Genomic DNA, 24,376 nt, shown 5'->3' on the forward strand with positions numbered 1-24,376 from the left:
TGGGAGATCAATATTTATTCTGTTAGAGGGCTTAGACCTAAAGCCAGAAGTCTCAATTCTATTTCAATTCAAAACAAAGTCATTGTTTACCTTGAAATCTACTCAACAGTATAGTAGGTTTCAAAAGAAATAAGCTCCCCAGCCAACAGAAGTATTCAAAGAGAGCATGGATGATAATCTGTCTTGCAGGCCATAGAGAGCATTCCTTCAATTAAACAGTAGACTGGAGACAAAAGGATTGTACTGAATTACTTCAGACGCTTCCCAGCTTCAAGCATCTATCATTCTGCTGGTCTCTCTCTCCAGGCTGTAAACATCTTGAGAGCAAGGACTCATCTCTATATCCATAGCATCTTTGGTCACTTGAGTGGGAGAAGAGTAATGAGAGGCTCCAGGGCTGGGGCAGTGACTAGCCAGACTCAGTTGCTCCCTATCTCAAAGGTGTCACTAGTAAGGAAATCAGGTCTGGATTCTATTCCCCCATACTGTGTGACCTTGAAATAGTGACTTCATTACTAACAGGAAGATGGGTCCAGGACCCCTGATTGCCTCATTAGGTCTTTCCAGTTTTTGGCAATGCAACTACTCCCAAACTACAGCCCCCAGAATCCTCACAGCCAGTGGTTCCCCCTGGCCATTTTAAGACAGGTGGTTAATATAACCTGACAGCAGCCATTGTGATGAGAATTTCTCCAGTCTCACTTCTTCAAATACGTACCTACTATTCATGACACTGGTAGCACTTCTCAAGTGAATCTCCAATTGGCCTGTGTGTGCGCACCTCGAGGCAGTTACATAATCTACAGTCAACCTGAGCAAAGGGTTGGTTGGAGTCTAGCCTGTTAATCAGTCATAGCCAATCACGCTTCTGTGGGGGCATGGCCTTCTCCTGAGGATTCTGGGAACACCTGTCTTTCTCCCTAGAGGCAGGAAACACACTCTCCTTGCAAGACATTCCTGTTGACAAGCCACATGGAGCTATGCTGATGGAGCCAGAGCCAAGTCATGGTGCTAGAGGAGCCACACGGAAACCCATGCCAGCACTGAGATGCTTCCACAGCCATTGGGTTTCGCAAGACTTTCCACCCACTGACCTATGATCTTCCTGCATTCGGCATCATTGCATTTGTTGCGTGAGTCCGAAGAGGACTTTATAGCCTTGTATAGGACATATGGACTAATATTGGACTTATGGACTTAATCTGGACTGGCCTGGGATGTTTTCTTAATATACAATTACTCTTGGATACAAAACTCTCTTACACATGACAGTTTCCCTGAATTTGTTTCTCTGGTCTACCCAAAGTAACACAACCTCAAAGATTGTCAGTAAGAACAAAGGCTATGCTGCAGTTTTTCTCACAGGGTACCTCACAAAATTAAGACCCTGAATTTGGCTACTTCACTTTTACAAGAGACCTATCAGTTTTTGATAACAAATAAAGCCCAAAAAGGATTTTTTCTTTTAAGAAAGTAAGATGAAAAGCAAAACTAGAGCTCAGCATTGAGCTTCTATAGAGCCTGCCACGAGCAGCCAGCACCGGGCAGTGTTGTCACTAAGCCCCTTCCCCAGGAACATGTCATCATCGACCAGATAGGGTCCCATATGCTCTGCCTATTTTTTAGGGGGAGAAAAATTTTATGCAGTATCTTCCTGGTTAAGTCAAAACTTTTTTGCTGTCCCTCATAATCCAAGATAAAATGTAGACAGTATTTGCTTTTGCAGTGCCCCCCTAATCATGCCAGTGCCCCCAAGAGACAATATCACCCACTTTGGGAAAAACTTGTTTTTAGAATGAGGACAATCATTCTATTCTGGTGGAAGCAAGTGGCCTTTCACAGTGTGAGGAAAATGATGACTTAGAAAAATGGCCAGTTTACCTTTCCAAATTTGTTACAATGCATAATAGAATGGTTGAGAATAATAAAACCCACAAAATCTTCAACATCCTTTCTGCCTAACCATAGAAAATAAGAGTAGCATTCAAAGTGCACTGAAATACTCCTTCCAAGGTAATTCAAATTTTCCATCTTTCAACCAACACACCTTCAAAGAATCTATCCTACTGGCACATTATATTAAAAATTGACCTTAAAGGGGGAACAAACAACAAAAACGTGGGTGAAGGGAGACAGCAAATAGTATAAGATATGAAAACACTAATTTATAATTTATCAAGGATGAGGAGGGTGGGAATGGGGCTGGGGGGGGTGGCTAATACCAACGGTTCAAGTAGAAAGAAAATGTTTTGAACATGATGGCAACATATGCACAAATATGCTTGATAAAACATGTAAGAATTGTTAAAAGAGCTGTAAGCGATCCCAATAAAACAATTAAAACAAATTTTGTTTTTACCTTAGCAAGATACATATTCTTTTATCAAGGATCTTGCTATCCAGGTCTGGTCCCACCCCTCCCCAAGAGACTAGGTAGGAAGGGGATCTAGGGTAGGTGTGAGTGGATACTGAAGGTAACATCTGGAAGGTCAAAGGTCAGTCCATTGGGCCAAGCAAGCTGAGGGCTGCAGAGAGGCACACAGGAGGGGGAAATGCTCAGCCCCACACTGGTCTCCACAGAAGGACCAAGTTCTTAGCTGGGGCCCACAGCAGCTTCACAGAGAAAAGCTGTGGGGAAAAGCAAATGGTGTCGATAGGTCTGGTTGTGAAGGCGCAGAAGCATGGAGATCAAGGACATGTACTCAGTCTTGAGGAGCTGGGGGGACCACTGAACTGAGTGGATAGGAGGCAATGCTCCCTCCCCTGCTGTGGACCAGGTCCAGGACTGTCTGTGGAGAGGAGGAGGAGCTGGGAGTAGGCAGCCCCAGAAGGGGGAACGCAGTCCTCCATGCAAGGGAGAGTGGATGCCTGTCATGAGGGTGCCACAGGTATGAAAGGGGGAGTCCATGTAGGCTGCTACCCTGGTTCAGTGATGGCTCCTAGAAGCACAATGAAGTTCAAAGGTTGGGGGTGGGGATAAAACAGCAGGCACTTTAGCCAAGAGATTGCAAAAGGTAACAGGTAAAGCAAATAACTTTTCACATAATGGGGGCTTTCATATAAGGTCCTGGTTTCTGTAACTCAATCACGTTAAAATGTAGATCCCCTCCCAAAAAAATTGAAATAAGGAATTAAATAAAATACAGGTCATCCAATGGAGCAGCATTATTTGTAATAGCCTCAACATGAAAACAGCTCCTAATTTTATTAACTGTTGAATAAACAAAATGTGGCATACTCATACAATGAAATATTGTTCATCCAGAAACAGGAATGAAGGACTACCACAGTACATTGATGAACCTGAAAATATTACACTAAGAAAATCAGGCACAAAAGATCACTTATAGAAATACAACCTTCCTCTAGTTCCTAAAGGTTTCCTCCCCGCTCCCACTACCATGACTCGAATTCTATCTTGCAAGACTGGCTAGACCAGAGGATGTTCACTGATACAGATAGGAACTGAAAATACAGGGAATCCAGGATGGATGAGCCCTATAGGACCAGTGGTGTGAGTGGCAAAACAGGGAGGGTAAAGGGAGAATGGGTAGGAAAGAGGGAACCGATTACATGGAACTGTGTGTGACCTCCTCCCTGGGGGACAGACAACCGAAAAGTGGATGAAGGGAGACGTTGGACAGGGCAAGATATGACAAAATACCCATTTATAAACTATCAAGGGCTCATGTGGGAGGGGGGAGCGGGGAGGGAGGGGAAAAATGAGGACCTAATGTCGGGGGTTTAAATGGAGAGAAAATGTTTTGAGAAATGATGTACAAATACGCTTTACACAATTGATGTGTGTATGGATTGGGATAACAGTTGTATGAGCCCCTAATAAAATGTTTAAAAAAAAAAAAAAAAAAAGCTAAAAAAAAAGAAAACACGAAAAAAAAAAAAAAAAAAAAAAAAGATCACTTATAAAAGAATTCCACTATATGAAAGGTTCTGAATAGACCTATCCATAAGATTAGTGGTTGCCAGGGGATGGGGGATGGAGGAAGTTAGGAATACTAATGGATGTTCTGGAATCTCTTCTAGGGTGAGAAGAATGTTATGGAATTAAAATTGTGATGATAGATGCACACCTGTGCAAACACATTAAAATCCAGTGAAGTCCACATTTTAAAAAGGTATTGGTATCACATTCTTTTTGGTTTTGTTTATAATTTGAACTTAATATTTTCTATAGAAACAAAATCTGTGAATACATGGTTATAATACGTCATCTATATATTTTTAAGTATTTTAAATAAAGGACACCAGTTGTTTACAAAATTCTCATAGAAATGTCCTGCTTATTTCCACTACACACTCATTTCTTCTTAAAAGAATCTGTTTACTCACAAATTTACTTACATGCTGTATTTCCTGCTGGCTGGCTCGGTAGTTTTTCTTGGTTAAATTGTCCACCAGGTAGCTGATTTGAGACAAGGCCAGCGAGAGCGAGTCAAGATTCATTGCTGGTTGGGGCGGAAGCAGGCGGCCGAGCCCGGCGCAAAATCACCATTATTCCCCTTTAGTCACCTCAGAGGCAGGTTAATGCTTTCTTTGTAAGTAGCCTATATCTGGTGTCTGTACAATGTGTTCAGATCTTCTTCACCAGGGGTCTTACTCTGTTCTGAAACATGGCACCTGTCCAAAGTAAACAAACAAAAAAAGTCAGGTTTTCAAGTTAAGAAAAACAAAAAATTAAGTCATCTTTCCATCTTAGTGTATAAAACATTACCTAAGAACTTCAAAACAACTTGCAGATATCTCAACTGCTATAAATGTTGTCAGGTTTCAAAATTGAAAAGGGCAAGTATATAAAAATAAAAGCAATCTATAGTACTTGAAAATTTTATTTTGAACCAACAATTGCTTTTATACTCTTTGAAACAGCAAGGAAAACACTGTAATTAAAATTAAGGTTTGTGAAAATACTCATTCCACATTTACTTAAAGGGTCTCTTTTCAGACTGCACAATCTATTTACAAAAATCTGTTTACACCCATTTATCCACATGGTTAGGTTCCATAGACCAAGATGTTAAACAGAACACAGCACTATGAAAAAAAAAAAAAAAAAGGGAAGATAATCACATTTGATAACAAAATGGACAATGATATCATTACATGACTGTCAAACCACTGAGAATCATAGCCCAGTCAGGCTGACACATAACCTTAACCATCACCACCAGCATTAACTCTCATCTTGCACCTCAGAGTTCTTTACTGAGATACATCACTAGTGCACAAAATACTTTATATATTTTTATTATTGTCTAGTTAGTATTAAGGAGCACGGGTGGTGAGTATTTAGAGAAGTTTAAATACAGGTTAAGTACATATGTAAATATATTTATATATGATGATGGGGAAATAGGTCTCTGTACATATATTTATAGGTTTAGTATTAAGGTAGCAGATGGACATTGGGCCTCCACTCAAGTACTCCCTCAATGCAAGAACACTTTGTTCTATTAAACTGGCATTCCATGATGCTCATCTTCCCAACACAATCACTGAAGACAAAGGGGTACATAAGCAAATGTGGGGAAGAAAGCTGATGGTGCCCGGCTATCAAAAGATATAGCATCTAGGGTCTTAAAGGCTTGAAGATAAACAAGCAGCCATCTAGCTCAGAAGCAACAAAGCCCACATGGAAGAAGCACACCAGCCGGTGTGATTACATAAAGTATCAACGGGATCAGGGATCAGGCATCAAAGAACCAAAAATCATATCATTGTGAATGGGGGAGGTGCAGGGTGGGGACCCAAAGCCCATCTGTAGGCAACTGGACATCCCCTTACAGAAGGGTTGCAGGGAGGAGAAGAGCCAGTCATGGGGCAGTGTAGCAACAATGAAATATACAACTTTCCTCTAGTTCTTTTAATGCTCTCCCTCTTCTTCCCCCGACCCACTATCATGATCCCAATTTTGCCTTACAAACCCAGCTAGACCAGAGCATGTACACTGATACAGATCAGAGCTGGAAACACAGAGAATCCAGGACAGATGAACCCCTCAGGACCAGTGGTGACAGTGGCGATACCAGGAGGGTGGAGGCAAGGTCGGGTAGAAAGGGGGAACTGATCACAAGGATCTACATATAACCCCCTCCCTGGGGGACGGACAACAGAAGAGTGGGTGAAGGGAGACATCGGACAGTACAAGACATGACAAAATAATAATTTATAAATCATCAAAGGTTGGGGGGGGGTACGGTGAGGGAGGGGAGAAAAATGAGGAGCTGCTACCAAGGGCTCAAGTACAAAGAAAATGTTTTGAGGATGATGGCAACAAATGTACAAATGTGCTTGATACTATCGATGGATGGATGGACGGACGGATTGTGATAAGAGTTGTACAAGCCCCCAATAAAATGATTTAAAACAACTCAACAACAAAAAGGAGCATGGTTGGTATAGTGGTTATACACTTGCCTGCAAACCTCAAGCTTAGCAGTTTGAAACTACCAGCTGCTCCTCATGGGAAAGATGAGGTTTTAAACCCCTGTAAAGAGATGTAGTCTCAGAAACCCACAGGGGCTATTCTACCCCATCCTATAGGGTCTCTGAGTCAGAATCGACTTGCTGGCAGTGAGTTTATTATTTTTAAATTTAGTATTGGGAAATGTTGGAATTGAGTAGTAGGTGTACTCACTTTAACGCCTTATATACGGTTTCAGAATCTGATGTCTGATTTAACACACCATTCCAAAGCACTGCTATGAAGTCCATTCCAACTCACATCAACTATACAAGACAGAACTGTTGCTGAGGGTTTCTGAGGCTGTAGATCTTTACAGGAGCAAAAAGCCTCATCTTTCTCCTGTGGAGGGCCTAGTGGGTTCAAACTGATCACCTTAAGCAGCTCAATGCACAACCCACTACACCACTAGGGCTCCCTAAGTACCTGAGGATGTTTAGTTATCTGAATAAACCAAAAACCCAAACTCATTGCTATCGAGTGGGTGCCAACTCATTGCAACCCATAGGACAGGGGTAGAACTGCCCTTGTGAGTTAATACTCTTTACAAGAATAGAAAGCCTCATCTTCCACCTTTGGAACTGCTGATGGTTTCAAACTGCTGACCTCGCAGTTCACAGCTCAAAGCATAACCACTAAGCCACCAGGGCTCCTTTAGTTACCTGATTAAAAAGCAAGTACAGTACTTCTGAGAGTAGGGGGAAGGAGGGGAGGAGAAGAGGGCAGTGATTGAAATGATCAACACAACTACACCACGCCCCAGGGGAACAAACAACAGAAACCTTGGGGGAAGGGAGGCAATGTCAGTGTTAAGATACGAATGAAAATATTAATTTATAATTTATCAAGGGGTCATGAGATGAGGAGGGAGAAAAAAGGAGGAGCTAATACCAACGGTTCAAATAGAAAGTAAATGTTTAGAAAATAATGATGGCAACATGTGAACAAATAGGCTTAATACAATTGATGTATGGATTGTTTTATGAGCTGTTAAGAGCCCCCAATAAAATGCCCTTTTAATTTTAAAAAAGCAAGTACTTCAGAAGTATGAAAATCTCAGCTGTACTCATGGAGTTTAATATTTGTTTAACAGTCAATTATGCTTCTTCAACAGACCTCCCTACCTTATATTCATAAGCATTCTCCCCAAACCCCAAAGCATCTGTCATGCCCTGTGACATTCGCTGGGATCCTAAAAGTGGAAACTATTGTTTGGGGAAAGAAAAATAAGATAATCATAGTAATCTTATTTTTAAGTCTAAAAAATTTTTTAAAAGTCTAAAACCCTTCCAAATTCTCTACTAGTCATTTTCTAAATGTCTCCAGTTAACAATGATGTATTGTAGTTTATATGAAAGGGCACTAACATTTGACAGCATTATACAGCTATTACCTAAAGTGATTTTTCAAAAGGAACAAAGACTTTGCCAAAGGTATAGCTGTAATAATAGTTAAGAAAAAAAGAATCTGTAACAGATGAAGATTTTTATAAAGAAATTTTAAGTATTTTTCCTAGTAATAAGACATTAGGAAAAACAGCTATCTGTCAAAATGCAAAACAGCCATTCAAAAGATACTTTTGTGGTTTAAAAGGGGTTTTAAGATGGCATGTAGACAGAGGAATTATGGAAAGCAAAATGGACAAACAAGATAGCAGAAAAAGAAAAAGAAAGCAAAGAATTAGGAGGAAAAGGACATTTATAGAGATCTAAATACACGCATTTACATATGTCAATATATTTATATATAACAATAGGGACACGGATCTATATACATATATTTTGTTATTTGTTAAGTATGTTTTTTTTAATTGTTTTATTAGGGGCTCATACAATTCTTATCACAATCCATACATACACCAATTGTGTAAAGCACATCCGTACATTCATTGCCCTCATCATTCTCAAAACACTTGCTCTCAACTTAAGCCCCCAGCATCAGGTCCTCATTTTTTCCCCTCCCTCCCCCCTTCCCCCTCAGTATCATGTTTTTTTGTTAAGTATTTTGTTAAACATTAAGGTAGCAGACAGACATTGAGCCTCTACTCAAGTACTCCCTCGGCGCAAGAACACTTTGTTTTAATAAACTGGGATGCTCACCTTCCCGATACGACTGCTGAAGACAAAATGGGTGCATAAGCAAATTTGGTGAAGAAAGCTGATGGTGCCCAGCCATTACAAGATAGTGTCTGGGGTCTTAAAGGCTTGAAGATAAACAAGCAGCCATGTAGCTGGGAAGCAACAAAGCCCACACTGAAGAAGCACAATAGCCTGTGTGATCATAAGTTGTGGTATCCGGCATCAGAAGACTCAAAACAAACTACAGAATGATACGTGTCTGAGGCTACCTGTAAATGTCCCAAGTACGTACGTACAAGCTGGCTCTTCACCCAGTGGAGAAGCTGAGGCACCTTGCTTGCTTGGCAACACAGAATCTTTTAAGACACCAGGCAATGCACAATGAACTGGGAGGCAAAATAGAACCACTAACCACGTTATTAGGCCCATCAACTGAGTTGTGCCATGAAATCATGACCCTAAACCTCAAGACCAAATCTCATGAAGTGTTTGGTTGTACACAAAGTCTCAGCAGCTTTTATTTTGTTGTTGTTGTTGTAGTAAATGTACCTATCACACAACTCTTTAACAATTCAACTTTTTGTAGGTGTGTTAACTTACTGACAGCATTTAATTAGAGGTGAAACTTTTATCCTTAACCAATGTGATTTTTCCATCACTGTTAACCCCTCCCTCCCATGTTTGATAACTAGCAGTAAACTTTAGTCTCTAATCCGCCCCCCCCCCCAAAAAAAGACTCAAAACAATCAATCACATCTATGGGAATGGGGTGTGAAGACCCAAAGCCCATATGTAGAAGGCCATCTGTAGACAATTTGACATTCCCTCACGAAGGATCACAAGGAAGGGACAAGCTAGCCAGGGTGCTATATAGCACGGATGAAACATACAACATTCCTCTAGTGCTCTAACGCTTCCTTCCACCCCAACCCCCATTATTATGACCCCAGTTCTGCCTTACAAATGCAGCTAGACCAGAGCATGTACACTGATACAGATAAGCGCTCTCTTGACAAACAGAATCCGGTACACTTCAGTGCTGACTGTGCAGTTAACAATCCAACATTTACCTAACAGCGCCATCAGAACAAAAGTAGATATAAAATATCTTGTCAAGTCTACATATTTTTCATAGGTGTACTCCCATTCTCCCTCCCCTACTTATTGGACCTGCACCTCTATCCAAGCATCTACTTGTAGACCACCACTACTAAAGGTGTGTGCATTTAACAGCATTTGCCTGTTGCCTGTAACTCTTGCAGACATCTATTTTTCCTAACCTTCTTTATTGTGTTGCCTTCCCCTTCACCCAATTAACACCCATGTACCCTTCAGCTGTTATATCCTTCCCCTCCCATTCCCTCCTACCCCCAGGAAACAAAGAATTTTTCTGTGAAAACTTATTCTTGACTTTATAATAGTGTCCTACAATATTTATCCTTTTGTGTTTGACTAAACACTTCACTCAGCACAATATCCTCCAGAGTTATTCATGTGCTTTACAGATTAACAGCTATTCTTTAATACCGTACAGTGTTATACTGTGTGTATGTACCAAAGCTTATTCCTTCATTCTTCCACTGCTGGGCCTTTAGGCTGTGTGTTAGTCCGGGTAGACTAGAGAAACAAATCCAGGGAGACTCATATGTATATAATTAAGAGTTTTATATACAAGAGCAGTTGAATATTGAGAAAACATTCCAGCCGAGTCCAGATCAAGTCCATAAGTCTGATATTAGCCCATACGTCCCATACCAATCTATAAAGTCCTCTTCAGACTATGCAATGACGCTGAATGCAATAGATCACAGGCCAGTAGGTGCGACGTCTTATGGATCCAGTGGCGTGTTAAGCATCTCAGTGCTGGCAGGGGTCTCCACGTGGCTTCTCCCGGCTCCTGAGATTTGGCTCCATCACCCTCTCTCCATTTGTCTTCTCCACAGGGATGTCTCGCAGATAGTAAGCCAAGAGTGTCTCTCACCTCCAAGAAAGCATACAGGAGTTCCCAGAATCCTCAGGAAAAGGCCATGCCCACACAGAGGCCTCATTGGCTATGATCTGATTGAAGGCTAGATCCACCCCTTCACTCTGAATCCTCAAACTGATACCAAATTATGTAACTACCACAGGCTGTTTCCATCTTTTTGCTATTGTGAATAATTCTTATGTGAAGATGGTGTACATGTATCTATTCATCTGTGGCTTTTCTCTAGGATATATACCAAGAAAAAGGACTGCTGGGTTACACAGTATTTTCATTTTTTTAAGTAATTTTATTGGCATATTACTTCACATATCATACAATTTAACCTTTCAATCATATTAAGAAAAAGTATGCAATCACCACCACAAACCATTTCAGAACATTAATTCTCATACTCGTTAGCTCCCTATTTATTTCACCCCCATCTACCGCACATGGAATTTCTTGTGGAGGTACCATTTTATTCCCACCAGCAGGTGAGTTTTTAGTCTCTGCATTCTCTCCAGCATTTGCTGTTTTTTGGCTGTTTTTACTACTAATGCCAGAATGAGATATCTCATTGTATATTTGATTTGAGTAGTCTGAATGACTAATGTTATTAAGTCTACTGTTTGTTGGCCACCTGAATATCTTACTTTGGATTATTTTCTTTTTTCTGAGTGAATTTAGTTATGGCATTGAAGTTTTCCACAGATTAGTCCCTTGTCCATTATGTTACTGCCAATTTTTTTTTTCTTTTTAGGGGATTTCTTTATTTTCTTTTAATGAAAAGTCTTTTGATGCACATTGTCTTTTTAGGAGATCCTAGTCATCTATTGTCTTGCTATTTGCCTGCTTTTTCATTATATTTGATACTGGACTTATGCCATGTATTAGGGTCTCTAGAAAAACATTTTTAAATTGGAAAAAAAATACTATTATATAACTCATTATATTAGAATTATAAGAAACATCCTAATAGTGTTCCTCTCAAAATCTCTTACAAACGTACCCGCTGTATTAAGCTTAAACTCTGAGTACTAGGTTTGTAGAAGGCTACAGCTAACAGTAGGAGCCCTAAATCCATTTTAAATCTCCATATTCATCACCCTTCATTGAGGCCTATTTTTTTTCATTGAGTCCTTTCAAATCACTGATTAGCGATACAGAAAGCTTGTAGTAGAGCTTACATTCTGAGCACCCTGGTTTGCAAACAGCTATGCATAGATGATAGTGAAGCCCAAAATCTATTTGCAGGGTGGTTCCCACATAGATTAAACCTCAAATTTTCTGACCATTAACCAGAAATGTAGATATTCTTGCCCTCAGGCAAAGTGCCTTGGAAAATAGATTAGCTCCACCACTCCTCTCCAACCAGCCTAGGGAAAGGCAGCCTCTCAGGGACTTGCCTTAAGTGTGTCCTTGATGGATACCATCTGACTGGGGTATAGTCATAAGTCATGCCTATCCGTCTTGCCCTGACTGCTATGGTTGGGAGGATCTTGTAGTCCCACCTAAACTGTTATGTACTGAACTGCCACCAATCACAAATGCGAGTTTCCTTTGTTCTGTGCCCTATTTTAACTAACATCCTGACCTTTGAATGCCATTGTGAATCCAGACGATGTGACTATGTCTTCTTGTCCCCTTTAAACTTAATAAATGTTCTTTTTATAAGTTTGAGGTCTCTTTTGTACCCTAAAATAGCCCTTAGGCAGAATACTTTTGAAAGTAGACTGCTGTCAGGGAGGGGCAGCCTTGCCAGGGTATACCCTTGATGGTTATGGATTGGTCTGATAACCTTAAGGTCAGCAGTTTGAAACCACCAGCAGCTCCTTGGGAAACTACAATTCTGTTATTTGTACCTCTCAAGTGAAGTTATACTGTCATCATTGCTATCATTTCCTCTTCCTTCCCCCTCTTTTCCTGTACCCTCAGGGAATCATTACTCCCGTTACTATTTCTGAAGGGTTTATCTAACTTGGATTCCATGCATCGAAGGATTTTAATTATACAAATGAATATACATTAAGTCTAACAAAATTAATGTGATAGAACTAAGATCATAATAGTAGAGAGGAAATATTAAGTAGAGAATAGTTGTGTGTTTCATCAGTGCTATATTGCATCCTGGATATATCATCCCTTCTGTGTGGCCCTTCTGTGAGGGACTATCTTACAGGTGGGCTTTGGGTCTCCACTTTATCTACGCTCCTTCACATCAATTTGATAACTTGTTTTTTTAATTTCTGATACCTTTTCCCATCGACACACAGGCTGGTGTGCTTCTTCTATGTGGGCTTTGTGGCTTCCCTGCTAGATGGTGAACTGTTTAACCTCAAGCCTTTAAGTCCCAAACACTATAGCTGGGCACCATCAGCTTTCTTCACCATATTTTTTTTTGCCACTTAATTCTCTTCACCAGTTTTCTTATGCACCCTTTTGTTTTCAGCCATCGTGTCAAGAAGGTGTTATACATTGCCACATTATTAGAATAAACTGTTCTTGTACTGAGGTAAGATTTAAGTGGAGGCCCAAAATCCATCTGCTTCCTTGGGGGGTATGTGTGTGTGTGTCACACACACTTTCTTCTTTCCTCCTACCCTACTATCATGTTTACCCATTGTTCACCGCTTCCTCTCAGATACATTTCAGTTACTCAAACACAAACAGGAATGCTACACCCTCCTCATTGTCAATTATAGATCCCTTGCTATCCCCCTGTCCATGCTCTCTGCTCCCCTCCCCCCACCACCTCCTTTTTCTTTCCTCCCTCAACAGTCTATTTCGGCCTCCTTGGGATTACTTATCCTGACTATCTTATACACAGATAGACACCAAAAGAAAAAGAAAAAGAAAAAGGGGGGAGACCATACAAATAGTTCCGGTGTCTAACTGTTGTCCTGACCCAAAGTAGATGAATATCGCTCTTAAACAGCAAGCAGGCCCTGTTATAATCCATCAGTCCAATCTCCTTTTCTGTCAGGGATCGACATCCCAGGAACCACAGAACTTATATCCTCATTAGTCCTTAGTCCTCAGCATTCGTGTTCAAGAGGCATGCTTCCTACAAGCCCATTGTCCTTCCTGCAGTTATGGATGAAGGGGTCTAGTTCCTCACCCGGTTACACCTTTACACATTCAGTGTGGCACCCTCGTGAATATCCCACCTGTTCAAATAAGGTGCCAACCACTGCCCTGCCAGTTAGAAGTCTACAATCGGGATTACTCAAGGACTTCGTGGTTTTGCTCCCATTGCTGGTCTGTTGCACCCCTCTCTTGGTTTGCCCCCATGTGCGCGGGTCAGACTGGCTGCACTCCCCGAACTGTATCTTAAGTGTTGTCCTCTGTAGTAGTGCTATCATCTAGGGAGGGGACATTATGTCTAGAGTACTCTTTACAGGAATAGAAAGCTCTTCCTCCCAGAGTGTCTGATGGTTTCAAACAGCTGGTCTTGTGATTAACAGCACAATGTATAACCCAATATGCCACCAAGGTGCCAGCAGCTCTTTCGGAAAGAGATGAGCCTTTCTACTGGGCTAGTCTCAGAAACCCAAAAAATCATGTGCTACCCTGCCCTGTATGGTTGATGAATCAGGTGACTGGAGGGGTCTGAACCAATCTTGTACATTTTTCTCATCTGCAATCATGGTTCTTTCCCATTTTTGTGGTCCCACCTGTGACTATGATGAACTGGTCAGTTATGATTTTGTGACAATTTTCCTGTTTCCAGGGCTTTATAAATGTGGCCGCATGGCTGTGACATCATTTGGGTACCTTTATGGCATCATGCTGACAAGGCCTTCCTCCTTCATCTGGATACTTTATTTTTCTTTGTCTTGGTCTTTGTCCTGTTTCAACTTAATAAGAGTCGCCATAGTACATATTTGATTTGGGTTCTCTTTTTCCCATAAAACACACTCATTTGCCATTTTGTCATGCTGTGGTGGGGCTTGCTTGTTGCTATAATGCTGGAAACCAGGCCAATATTTCAAATACCAATAGGATCACCTGTGACGAACAGGTTTTAGTGGGGTTTCTAGATGAGGACCGATTAGAACAAACTTTGGTAATCGACTTCTGAAAAGTCGCCAATGGCAGCCCTTTGAATCACAATGCACTTACAACAGAGTAGCTACGACACTGGACTGATGCTCGACTCGAGGATGACACAGGACCAGGTAATGTATCATACTGTGGTATATGGATCACCACAAATCAGAGCTGACTAAAAGGCAATTAACAACCATGCAAACATCATCTGCTAAAGGTGCCCTTCCTATCACCACATACCAAAAACACCAAGGTTACTAAGTTATCTGAGGAAGAAATAAAAATTCTACTCTGCTATGTTACTGATATTGTTGAATGGGTTTTTATTTTAAAATAACTTTACCCTGCTTTATCGGATACCAAGAGACAAGATCAGATGAACAGTTTGAGATGTCTTTTGATGGCGTGAAAAATTAAGGAAGAGTCAGTTACAGGGACGTTCAGTCAGAGTAAAAGAGCATGCATGCATCCTGCAAGAACTGCAACGACTCTAAAGCTTTGTGAAGAATGGGGGCAGTAAAAGCAGGGAGGCGTCATTTCCAGCCACAGTTGGCTCAAATGCACCTGGGTTTCCGGTGTTCCGCCTAACACCTGCCATGAAACCGAGGACAAGCAAATTTTAAGTGTAAGAAAGAAAAAGAGGAACTTGATTTGGGGGTATGTCTGGAGTGAGGCATACAGAGGGACAGTTGAGCAGCTGGATGTATGGTGAAATGAGGCTGCAAATATACATCTGGGAGTCACCAACATTTACATGAAAAATGAAAAAAGACAGGATTTACACAGAGTGCTGAGGAAGCACAGAATTCAGGAGTGGGTAGAAAAAAAGAACTCTCAAAGGAAAATGAGAAGCGAACAGAAAAGAAAACCAAAGGTGCACGCCATCAGCTAACAAGAGCCCCCTGCAGAATAAGACTAGGTAAAACCTAGGGACGGATAGCATCTCTAAGAAAAACCAACCCAAGACCTATCTTTGGGAAATAAATGCCCATTGAGATCAGCAGCCGTTAAAATAACATGCGCGCACGCCCCGCAATGATCCCTCTTTCCTAATATTGACATGCTTACACAAAAACCCTGAGAGAAAGCTGAACCTAATGACAGGCTTCATAAGAACAAAATATGGCAAAAGGTATTAGGAAATATATCCAAAATGAAGTTACTAAAAGACTGACTCTTATTCACCTTTCTCTGAGCCTGTGCTGTGGGGGGAGCAGGCTGCCATGTTGTGAGGCGTTTTACAGATAGGGCACGTGAGAAAAGGAACTGAAGTCTCCTGACCAGTATCTACCCCGGATTTAAGGCCTCCCTACAGCTGAGTAAGACACTTTGAAGAATATGCCCAGGGATATCTTAATTGTAGCTTTTGTGAGAAATCCCTGCACTGAAAGCACCCAACTGAGCTATGCCTAAGAAGTAATAAATATTGTTTAGTAAAGATTTGAGGGTAGTTATAATGTAGCAGTTGGGAAATCAAAGAGCCCTGATGGTATAATGGCTAAGCACTTAGTGACTACCTAAACCTGAACCCCCCAGTGGCAGTCTGCTTCCATATAGACTTACCACCTTGGAAGCGCTATGCAGTTCTAGGGTTGTTTTGAGTCAGGATCTATTCAATGGCAATAGGCAATAACTGACAACTGACACGTCATGTATTATGAAACTACAGGGTAGATATTGCAAATGCAGGCAAAGGATTACAAACCATCATTATTGGCAATTAGGAAATCACTAATGACCTACAAAAGGTGCACTAGTGGTTATGCAAGGTTGCAAGGTCAGCAGTTCAAAACCACCAGCCAGCTCCCCCAGGGAAAGATGAGACTTTTGATTCCCATAAAGAATTAAGTCTTGGAGGCCCTCAGAGGCAATTCTCCCTGTCCTATAGGGTAACCATGAGTCAGAACTTACTCGATAGCAGTGAGTTTAGTTTGGTGACCCACAAAATAAGGAAGTTTCTTTTGGGGATATTGTTAAACTGAAGCATAAGAAAATAAGGGAAAGCGGGAAGAATATGCTAAATCACTCTAAAGAGGACAAAAGCATCAAGTAACAAGATCAGGGCTTACTCAAGCACCATCCCCTGCCAAGTTATACAAGCCATCCATCCTCTACTTTTAGCCCCTCCTTCAAAACTCATAGTAATTACATATGACCCAATGATTTTTTTCTTGTTTGGATCTATTATCAATGCACATGAGAGCAGTACTCAAGAGATCAAGCAACACATTATTGGGTAAATACTGCACAAGACCTCTGTAGTAGCTACATAATTTCATGTCAACTTGATGATACAAGTAAGCATAGGGATATTTTAGCCTGTCCACCAGGTCACAGCCTAATGACCTTACTTGGAGGTGCAACCGAGATACATACCTCTCTGCATGTGTGTCTCTCCCTCCCTCTGCTTTCACCTTCCTTTCAGGCCACTCAGGGTTGCCAGAGTCCAGTGATGTTACTACTGCCATTGGATCTACACTACTCTGTACCTACCAGCCAGTGCATCGTTCATCTGCATCATTGCGTGTAACTGCATGAATCTGAAGAGGGAATTTGGACATGAGCTGGACTGGGCTGGGATGTTTTCTTGATGTATAATTTTTTGATATTTGATAACACTCTTTCTTATACATATATGACTGTCTCTCGATTTGTTTCTCTGGTCAACCTGGCCTAACAACCTCTTTAGAGTATTGAAAAGCAAGAATATTTATTACCTTTAGAACTAAGGTATGCCTAACCCAAGCCATGGTTATGGTATTTTCAATTGCCTCATATGTATGTGAAAGCTGGACACTGAATAATGAAGACTCAGAAATATAGATGCATTTGCAACTATGGGGTTGGTGAATAATACGAAAGTATCGTGGACTGCCAAAAAACAAACAAACCTGTCTTGGAAGTACAAAGTGCCCTTTAGAGGCAAGGATAGCGAGTCTTTGTCTCACATATTTGGACATGCTGTCAGGAGAGACCAGTCCCTGAAATACAGAATGCTGGGTAAAGCAGAGGGGCAGCAAGGCGAACTGACACAGTGGCTACAATGAGCTCAAGCATAGCAACTGTGAGACTGGTACAGGACCGGACAGTGTTTCATTTTGTTGTCCATAGGGTTGCTATGGGTCGAAACTGCAGGCACCTAACAACATGCATGAGGCACTAAAATAGTTAATCCCACTGTTCACTGCTATTCCAGATGGGTTATCGTCTGTTTTCACCAGCTCGTTTCTTCATCTCCCTTTGTCACTACTAATCTCCAAACAAGTAGTTTTGAGGGCACTGACTACTTTCCTGGACCTTATTCTAGATTCCTAAAATAAAATTCAACCAGATTTTCTAAGAGAAATGATGCAGTCAATAAAGTTTCAGAAATTTCTTTCACCTTCACCAACCAAACCTAATAATTCCCCATAATCTCCTTCAGGCTGGTTGTCTTTTAAGTTACGTTCAAAAAATAAAAAGTTAACCATCATTAACCTCCTAGTTACTTATACAACTGTATCTCTGCCCATAGCCCTATTTCAGCCTTCTTCAGCAATACAGGCAACCTCAAACATGTCTCAGCAAAGTGACAAAAATCAACACAGAAAACTTACAAGAAATACATTATACATGGCTACACAGTATCCACTCAAACATATACCTGACACAATTACATAAAAACACTGTAATATACCAAATTTTCTATACCTCTCCTACAATTAATGACAATTTTTATATAGCTATTTTGCCTGAAAGGTACATATATTTCATATTTTAAATTAACAATTTTGTTAACAGAATTATTTTATGTAACCTTAAAAAAACAACAACACCGCCATATATCAATTCTGACTCATGTGACCTGTGTATGTCACCCTGTTCCACAGGGTTTCAAAGGTTAATTTTTCAGAATTAGATTGAGCTTAAGCCCTTCTGAGGCACCTCTGAAGAGTCCCACCTCCAGCTTCTAACTGAATATGTTTACCATTTGTGCCACCAGGGACTCTGTGTCATTAAGAAACTTAATGGAGAGCATTTCTTCTTCAAATAATGACTTATTAAGATAAGTCACATCCCAATTTCAGGACTGTTAAAATTTGAAATATTCCTTTGCCCCATGTGGTAGCTTGTGTGTTACTCTGGTGCTGGAAGCTATGCCATTGGTATTTCAAATACCTGCAGGTCACCCAATTGAACAGGTGTCAGCAGCGCTCCCACACTAAAAACAGACTAGGAAGAAGGCTGTCCACTTCAGAGGAATTAACCACTGAAAACCCTATGGAAAGCAGCAGAATATGGTCAGTTATTGAAAATCTAATGAACAGGAGCAGAACATTGTCAGAGACAGTGCCAGAAGATGAAGCCCTCGGGTCAGAAGGCACTCAAAATATGACTAAGGAAGAGCTTTCAAGTAGTCAACCATGACATGAATGAAGCAAAGCCTGTTGGGAGTAAAGCCTTGGGGGCCTTCATAAGATTCTTAGATAATAACAAGGAGTCTCAATGTTGAAGCTACTTCCTTTATTTAAAAGTTAGAATCACATCAAGAGAAAAAAATTCAATTTATAGTGCTAAAGAACTTCTGAAAACTTAGCCCCCTCCATCCTTAGGAGGGCCCTCAGCAGAGCTGCCAGATTATGAGATTAAGCAATGACCACCCACACTAGTCATTAACAGGAAAGGCTATCTTTTTGTAACATCCCAAGCTTTACATTTCCATACTTAAGAGGTAAAAAACTTAAATCTTGCATCTTCTCCTCCCAAAAATATTGCTGGGGAAAACCCTGTATTTGCTTTGGTCTCAACTAAGAAAATCTATCCAAATATAACTGTCAACAAGTGAACAGTGTAATTCTGTAGAACAGTCATGATATTCTAAAATCCAACCCAATAAATCAAAGTAAATGCCTGAACTACAAGATGAACGAACCTTCGGATTCTGAGCCAAGCTCAGCAAGCGGGGCAAGAACCTGAGCTCCTGGAACCTGTTTCCCTTCTCAGTTCGGTCTGTCTTTCCACTGACAATCAACATGAACTCGTTCAATCCAATGGGGGTCTTCCAGACCACAACCTGGTCATTTCTGGGAGCAAAGCCCCCATGGATGAGCATGTTCACGCACAACGGGAACAACTGTCACTCTCAGCTCAAGGAGCCGGTACCCAGCATCCTCCAGAACAAGGTGAGCCCATGTACATTTGCAGCCCACCATCTCCATCTTGGACGCACAGATAGTCTCAGATTTGCACCCCACTATGGTAAGACTGCACCACCAAGGAAAGGGGTAGATGGGTATTTTGTCTTTACAAGCTTCTGAATTCCAGCCTGAGTTGGAGTCTAATGACAGCAAAGCAACGTGTGGCTAAACAACTGGCACTGTTCCTAACCTCCCCCGACCCCTCGCATAACAAAAACAAACCCACAGGATCAGAACTCAATTTTTCAACCATTTCATAGAGGACAACAGCAAATTAACCAACCTTTAGGGGGGGAAACTCGAATGATCATCCATCTTCATGGTATTATTCTCTGATCTGGACCGCTAATAGCTATTTATGAAAAAGACTTTAAATTCCCTCTCAGCAATTAAAGAATTTATTTACATGTTATTTCCAGCATGGGAAGAGAAATATTAAAATCACAAGTAAAGCAGATAGTACACCAGAAAGATCCAGTATTCAGTTACTTAAATGAAGTCTTCTGGTACGTTAACGTTTTAAAGCAAGCCTACAAAATGTTGGGTATCTTATTCGTGTGTGTGTGTGTGTGTGTGTGTGTGTGTGTGTGTACTTTGTGAACACCTTAGAAATGTCTATTTCTACAAAAAATATGTAATGATGTACTCATTATACATGCTGTTTTTATAAGTTGAGTTATAAAATTTTTATACAGTAAGTCAAATGTGCTTGCTTTATGGTGACTGCCTACTGTATTTCAGAGGACCAATGTTTATATATATCCCCAAACCATTTTATTGGGAGCTAATACAGATATATTGTTCCATAGTTCAATCACATCAAGCAGGATTACAACTGCTACCACAATCAGTTTAAAAAGATTCTCTTCCTTCTTGAACTTGACATCAGTTCCTCTTCAGCCCCAGTGTTTACTTTTATTACATTCTCTTCCTTCTTGAACTTGACATCAGTTCCTCTTCAGCCCCAGTGTTATATTTTTTTCATGCTGTCATAACTAGGAGCCCTGGTGACACTGCTCAGTAACCACCAGGCTCATGGTACACACCTACCAGCCCCTCCAAGGGAGAAAGATTAGGCTTTAAAGATTTACAGCCTTGGAAACCTTATATAGGGTGCTATGAGTCTGAATCAACTCGCTGGCTTGGCATATAACTGAACTCAAATAAAGATGGTAAAAGAATACAATAAAACATGTTAATGTAACCTTCAGATATTTCAGTTGCATAGTGATAAACTTTGTGCCCTTCACAAAGCAGCTGGGTTAGTTCATAAGAGGAGACTCGGTGGCACAGCATTAAGGTACTTGACACCAACAAAAAGGTTGGTGTTTGAACCCACCAACAACTCTGCAGAATGATTTGACAGTCTGCTTTCATAAAAATTGATTGCCTTGGATGCTCTGAGGTGATTTTACTCTGCCCTACAAGGTTGGAACAGTGTTTGGTGTCTTACAACTATTAATTTCTACTCATCTGGATTGGTTTCTATTGCAAACTAAAGACTCAAATCCGTGGCTTCATGTGACCAGAAACCAAGAGAATTAGATGGTGCCCAGCCACCACTATTGACTGTTCCCATCAGGACCACAACAGAAGACTGACAGAATGGAAGTGCTGACCAGAACCTCAAGATTCTCTAACCGACAACAGGAAAACAGACCAATTAGACTAACTGAATTTGAAGGATACCCTGAAATTATGGTGCTGAGATGCTCTTCAAACTTTGGAGGGGAAAACTAGCCCATGGTCACCTTGCAGCTAACTATCAAGCTGATCCTAAGACTGTGCTCCTTTAAATTTAAGACATCACCTGAGAGACCAAACAGGTTAACAATTAAAACAAAGATAAAACTAAATGGGGGGTTGGGGGGGGGGACTAAATGGGGAGGGAAACAAAGATCAATGAAACACTAACTAGAGTGGAAATAATGAAAATGTTCACACACTGTGAACATGTAATTATTGACTGATGACAACTTATGTAGCTATTGTTGAATGGAAACCTAAACCTGTTATGTAAACATTCACTGAAAGGGCAACTGTTGACCACAGCCTCATTTTTTTGATTAGTTATCAGATTCACAAATCTTACATTTTCTTGTACTCTAGTAATGTTTCTACTTATTCAAGCAGTATGGAAAGTTCATTAGGCTAGAGGGGGAAAGTCTAATACCCACTCAGTTTTGCCACTGCTTGACCTTAGTCCTTCAACCTTAATACAACCAATGTCGTGAAACAAAATGTGGATAAATTGTTGAAAGGAAAACTAACTTGCTCTGTACTCTTTCATCCAAACTACAATGAAGTATTCAATTAAAACAAAAAATACACTGATGAAGCACATAACTATCCTCTAGTTCTTTAATATTTCCTCCCCTTACTACTATGGTTTTTATTTATTTACCTCATTAACTATGTTAGACTTGTGCATGTTCATCTGTATAATCAAGATTATTCAGATATATGAATGCCAAGATAGACAACCCTTCAGAAACAATAACAAGAGTAATGGTTCCCTAAGGGAATGGGAAGGGAGGAGGAAGAGCAGCTGATAGCACTGATGACTATAACCCCACTCAAGGGGAGCGATATGTAAATAGATATATTTGGATGGTAAAAGATGCGGCAATAAATAAAAATAAGGGTAGGGGCTAATAAAGAGAAGCTGATATCAAGGAGTTCAAGAAGAAAATGTTTTGAAACTGTGGTAGCAATTGTACAATACTGTTTGATGTGAATGAACTATGGAATGTTATACCTGGAAGAGCTCCCAATAAAAATGATAAAATAAAACATGGGGGGTGGGGGATAAAGTCAGTTCATTTTCCTGCACTTCAATTTCTGGAAGGTTAACCACAAAATTCTATATGACAAACGTTTTAATTGTCTAAAAATGTCTAGAGAATTTTAAGTATATAGAAAACCCATAATTTGAAAGAATTAAAAACAAGATGTACTGTTTTCAATAATGTCATGTCCTATGAATCTACCCTACTGTATCAAATAAAGTACTCTAAGTCCAGGTAATGTTTATGTTTTGAGGTTAATAAAAATTTTTATAAATGTGCGTATACAAAAAAAAAGTTTATGTTTTGAGGAAGGGGAAATTTCTAGCTCATAAAATGAGGCAGAAAATGGGCATGGCAGTACATAATACTGCTAACGTAACACTAAGTCTTTGGGAGGCTGAGAAAAATGTGACACCCCAATTTGGTTTAGAATGATCAGGAAAGGTTTACAGCACATTTGAGTTTGGTCTGGAATGATGGGTGATGCTCTGGTACATAGAGATAGAGATGATATGGGCTTTCCAGATCAAAGGTGCAGAGGTGTATTTGCAGCAGTCATTTGACTACTAGTGTGCAAAGGAGGCATGGTACCTGTGACTTTTGAGTAGAAAGGGTATTTTCAATGCAGTAGTTTAAACTGGCAATAATAGAAAAAATAGAGAAAAGGTTATCTCTTGGACATTTTAGAAGTGGAATGTATTCATATGCTTTTTATGTTAAAAAAAACAATAAACAAATGGAGGGGGAAAAATATTGGACATTAGTTTTAAAACTTCAGTGAAAAATATAAAGGGTCTAAAACTAGATAACGGGTTAACTACTCTTATAAAAATTTCACAATAACTTTCAAAAACTAGCAGCTCTAAATGAAGACTTGAATGATAGGCTAACTTTCAAGGTAATTTAACCATCTGAAAGGAAAAATATTGAGTTCTTAAATGAGGCTTAAGCAACATTAAGATAGTGTATTTCAAAATATGCTTTCACCCAATCTTATTTCACATTAATCCAGACTCATACACATGCCCCTCCCCCCGAAAAAAAACCTTTCCTGCAAACAGTTTAAAAGTTTATTTTGGAATTTCTTTCTAACTGGCAGCATGGAGGGAAGAAATTCACTTCTTAAGCCTACACTTCACACACTTTGAAAGGCTTTTATTTCTTACAAATCTCAGAAGAGGGCTTCAAATTAAATTTATATACCTCTAAGTGTGGACTCCTTAAAAAAAGGCTGTCAATAAACACTTTAACTGTTTTGTGACATCCTTACATTGAGTGAATATCACATTAATAAACCTGTACACACAGGGTACAAATTATTTTAGCTTGAAACACTTTTAAAAAATTATGAGCAAACATAAGAATTGTGGGATTTCCTATAATATTAAGCCCTAAAGTAAGACTCAATGGGATGTCATTTGGAACTTTCCAGTTCAGTTTGGTCAGAGGGGCTATTTACAAAGTCCTTCAGTAAACATTTTATGATGAAAATGTTGTGCCCTTCCTTATTGTAGACAAATCCCTTTCCATTGCCAAAGATTGGTTATCTAATAGAACGAAAAAAGGAATGAAGTTCATAAATCTAAACTGGTTAAAAAAGAAAACTTAGAACTAGATCAGAAGCCCACATGGAAGAAGCACACCAGCCTATGCAACCACAAGGTGTCAAAGGGATCAGGTATAAATAATGCATCATCAGAGCAAAAAATCATACCATAGTGAATGATGGGGGGAGTGTGGAATGGAGACCCAAAGCCCATTAGTAGGCCACTGGAGATCCCCTTGCAGAGGGGTCTTGGGGAGGAGATGAGCCAGTCAGGGTGCGATGTAACAAC

At 40.2% G+C, this 24,376-nt stretch overlaps 1 protein-coding gene across 6 annotated transcripts in view; it reads right to left on the minus strand.

Moving 5' to 3' along the window:
• Nucleotides 1-24,376, minus strand: part of CNOT1 (CCR4-NOT transcription complex subunit 1) — a 103,909-nt gene that overhangs the window by 76,463 nt on the left and 3,070 nt on the right. For all 6 annotated transcript variants that reach the window (XM_045293698.1, XM_045293696.1, XM_004704630.3 and 3 more), the window contains exon 2: nucleotides 4,363-4,638. In XM_045293698.1, coding sequence (XP_045149633.1) covers nucleotides 4,363-4,464 — 102 coding nt within the window. In that variant the 5' untranslated portion in view covers nucleotides 4,465-4,638. The remainder of the gene's footprint in view (nucleotides 1-4,362; nucleotides 4,639-24,376) is intronic.

Source organism: Echinops telfairi, unplaced genomic scaffold (assembly GCF_000313985.2).
Source record: "Echinops telfairi isolate 266 unplaced genomic scaffold, ASM31398v2 ScPeMD7_2291;HRSCAF=2852, whole genome shotgun sequence".
NCBI classification, from domain to species: Eukaryota; Metazoa; Chordata; class Mammalia; order Afrosoricida; family Tenrecidae; genus Echinops; species Echinops telfairi.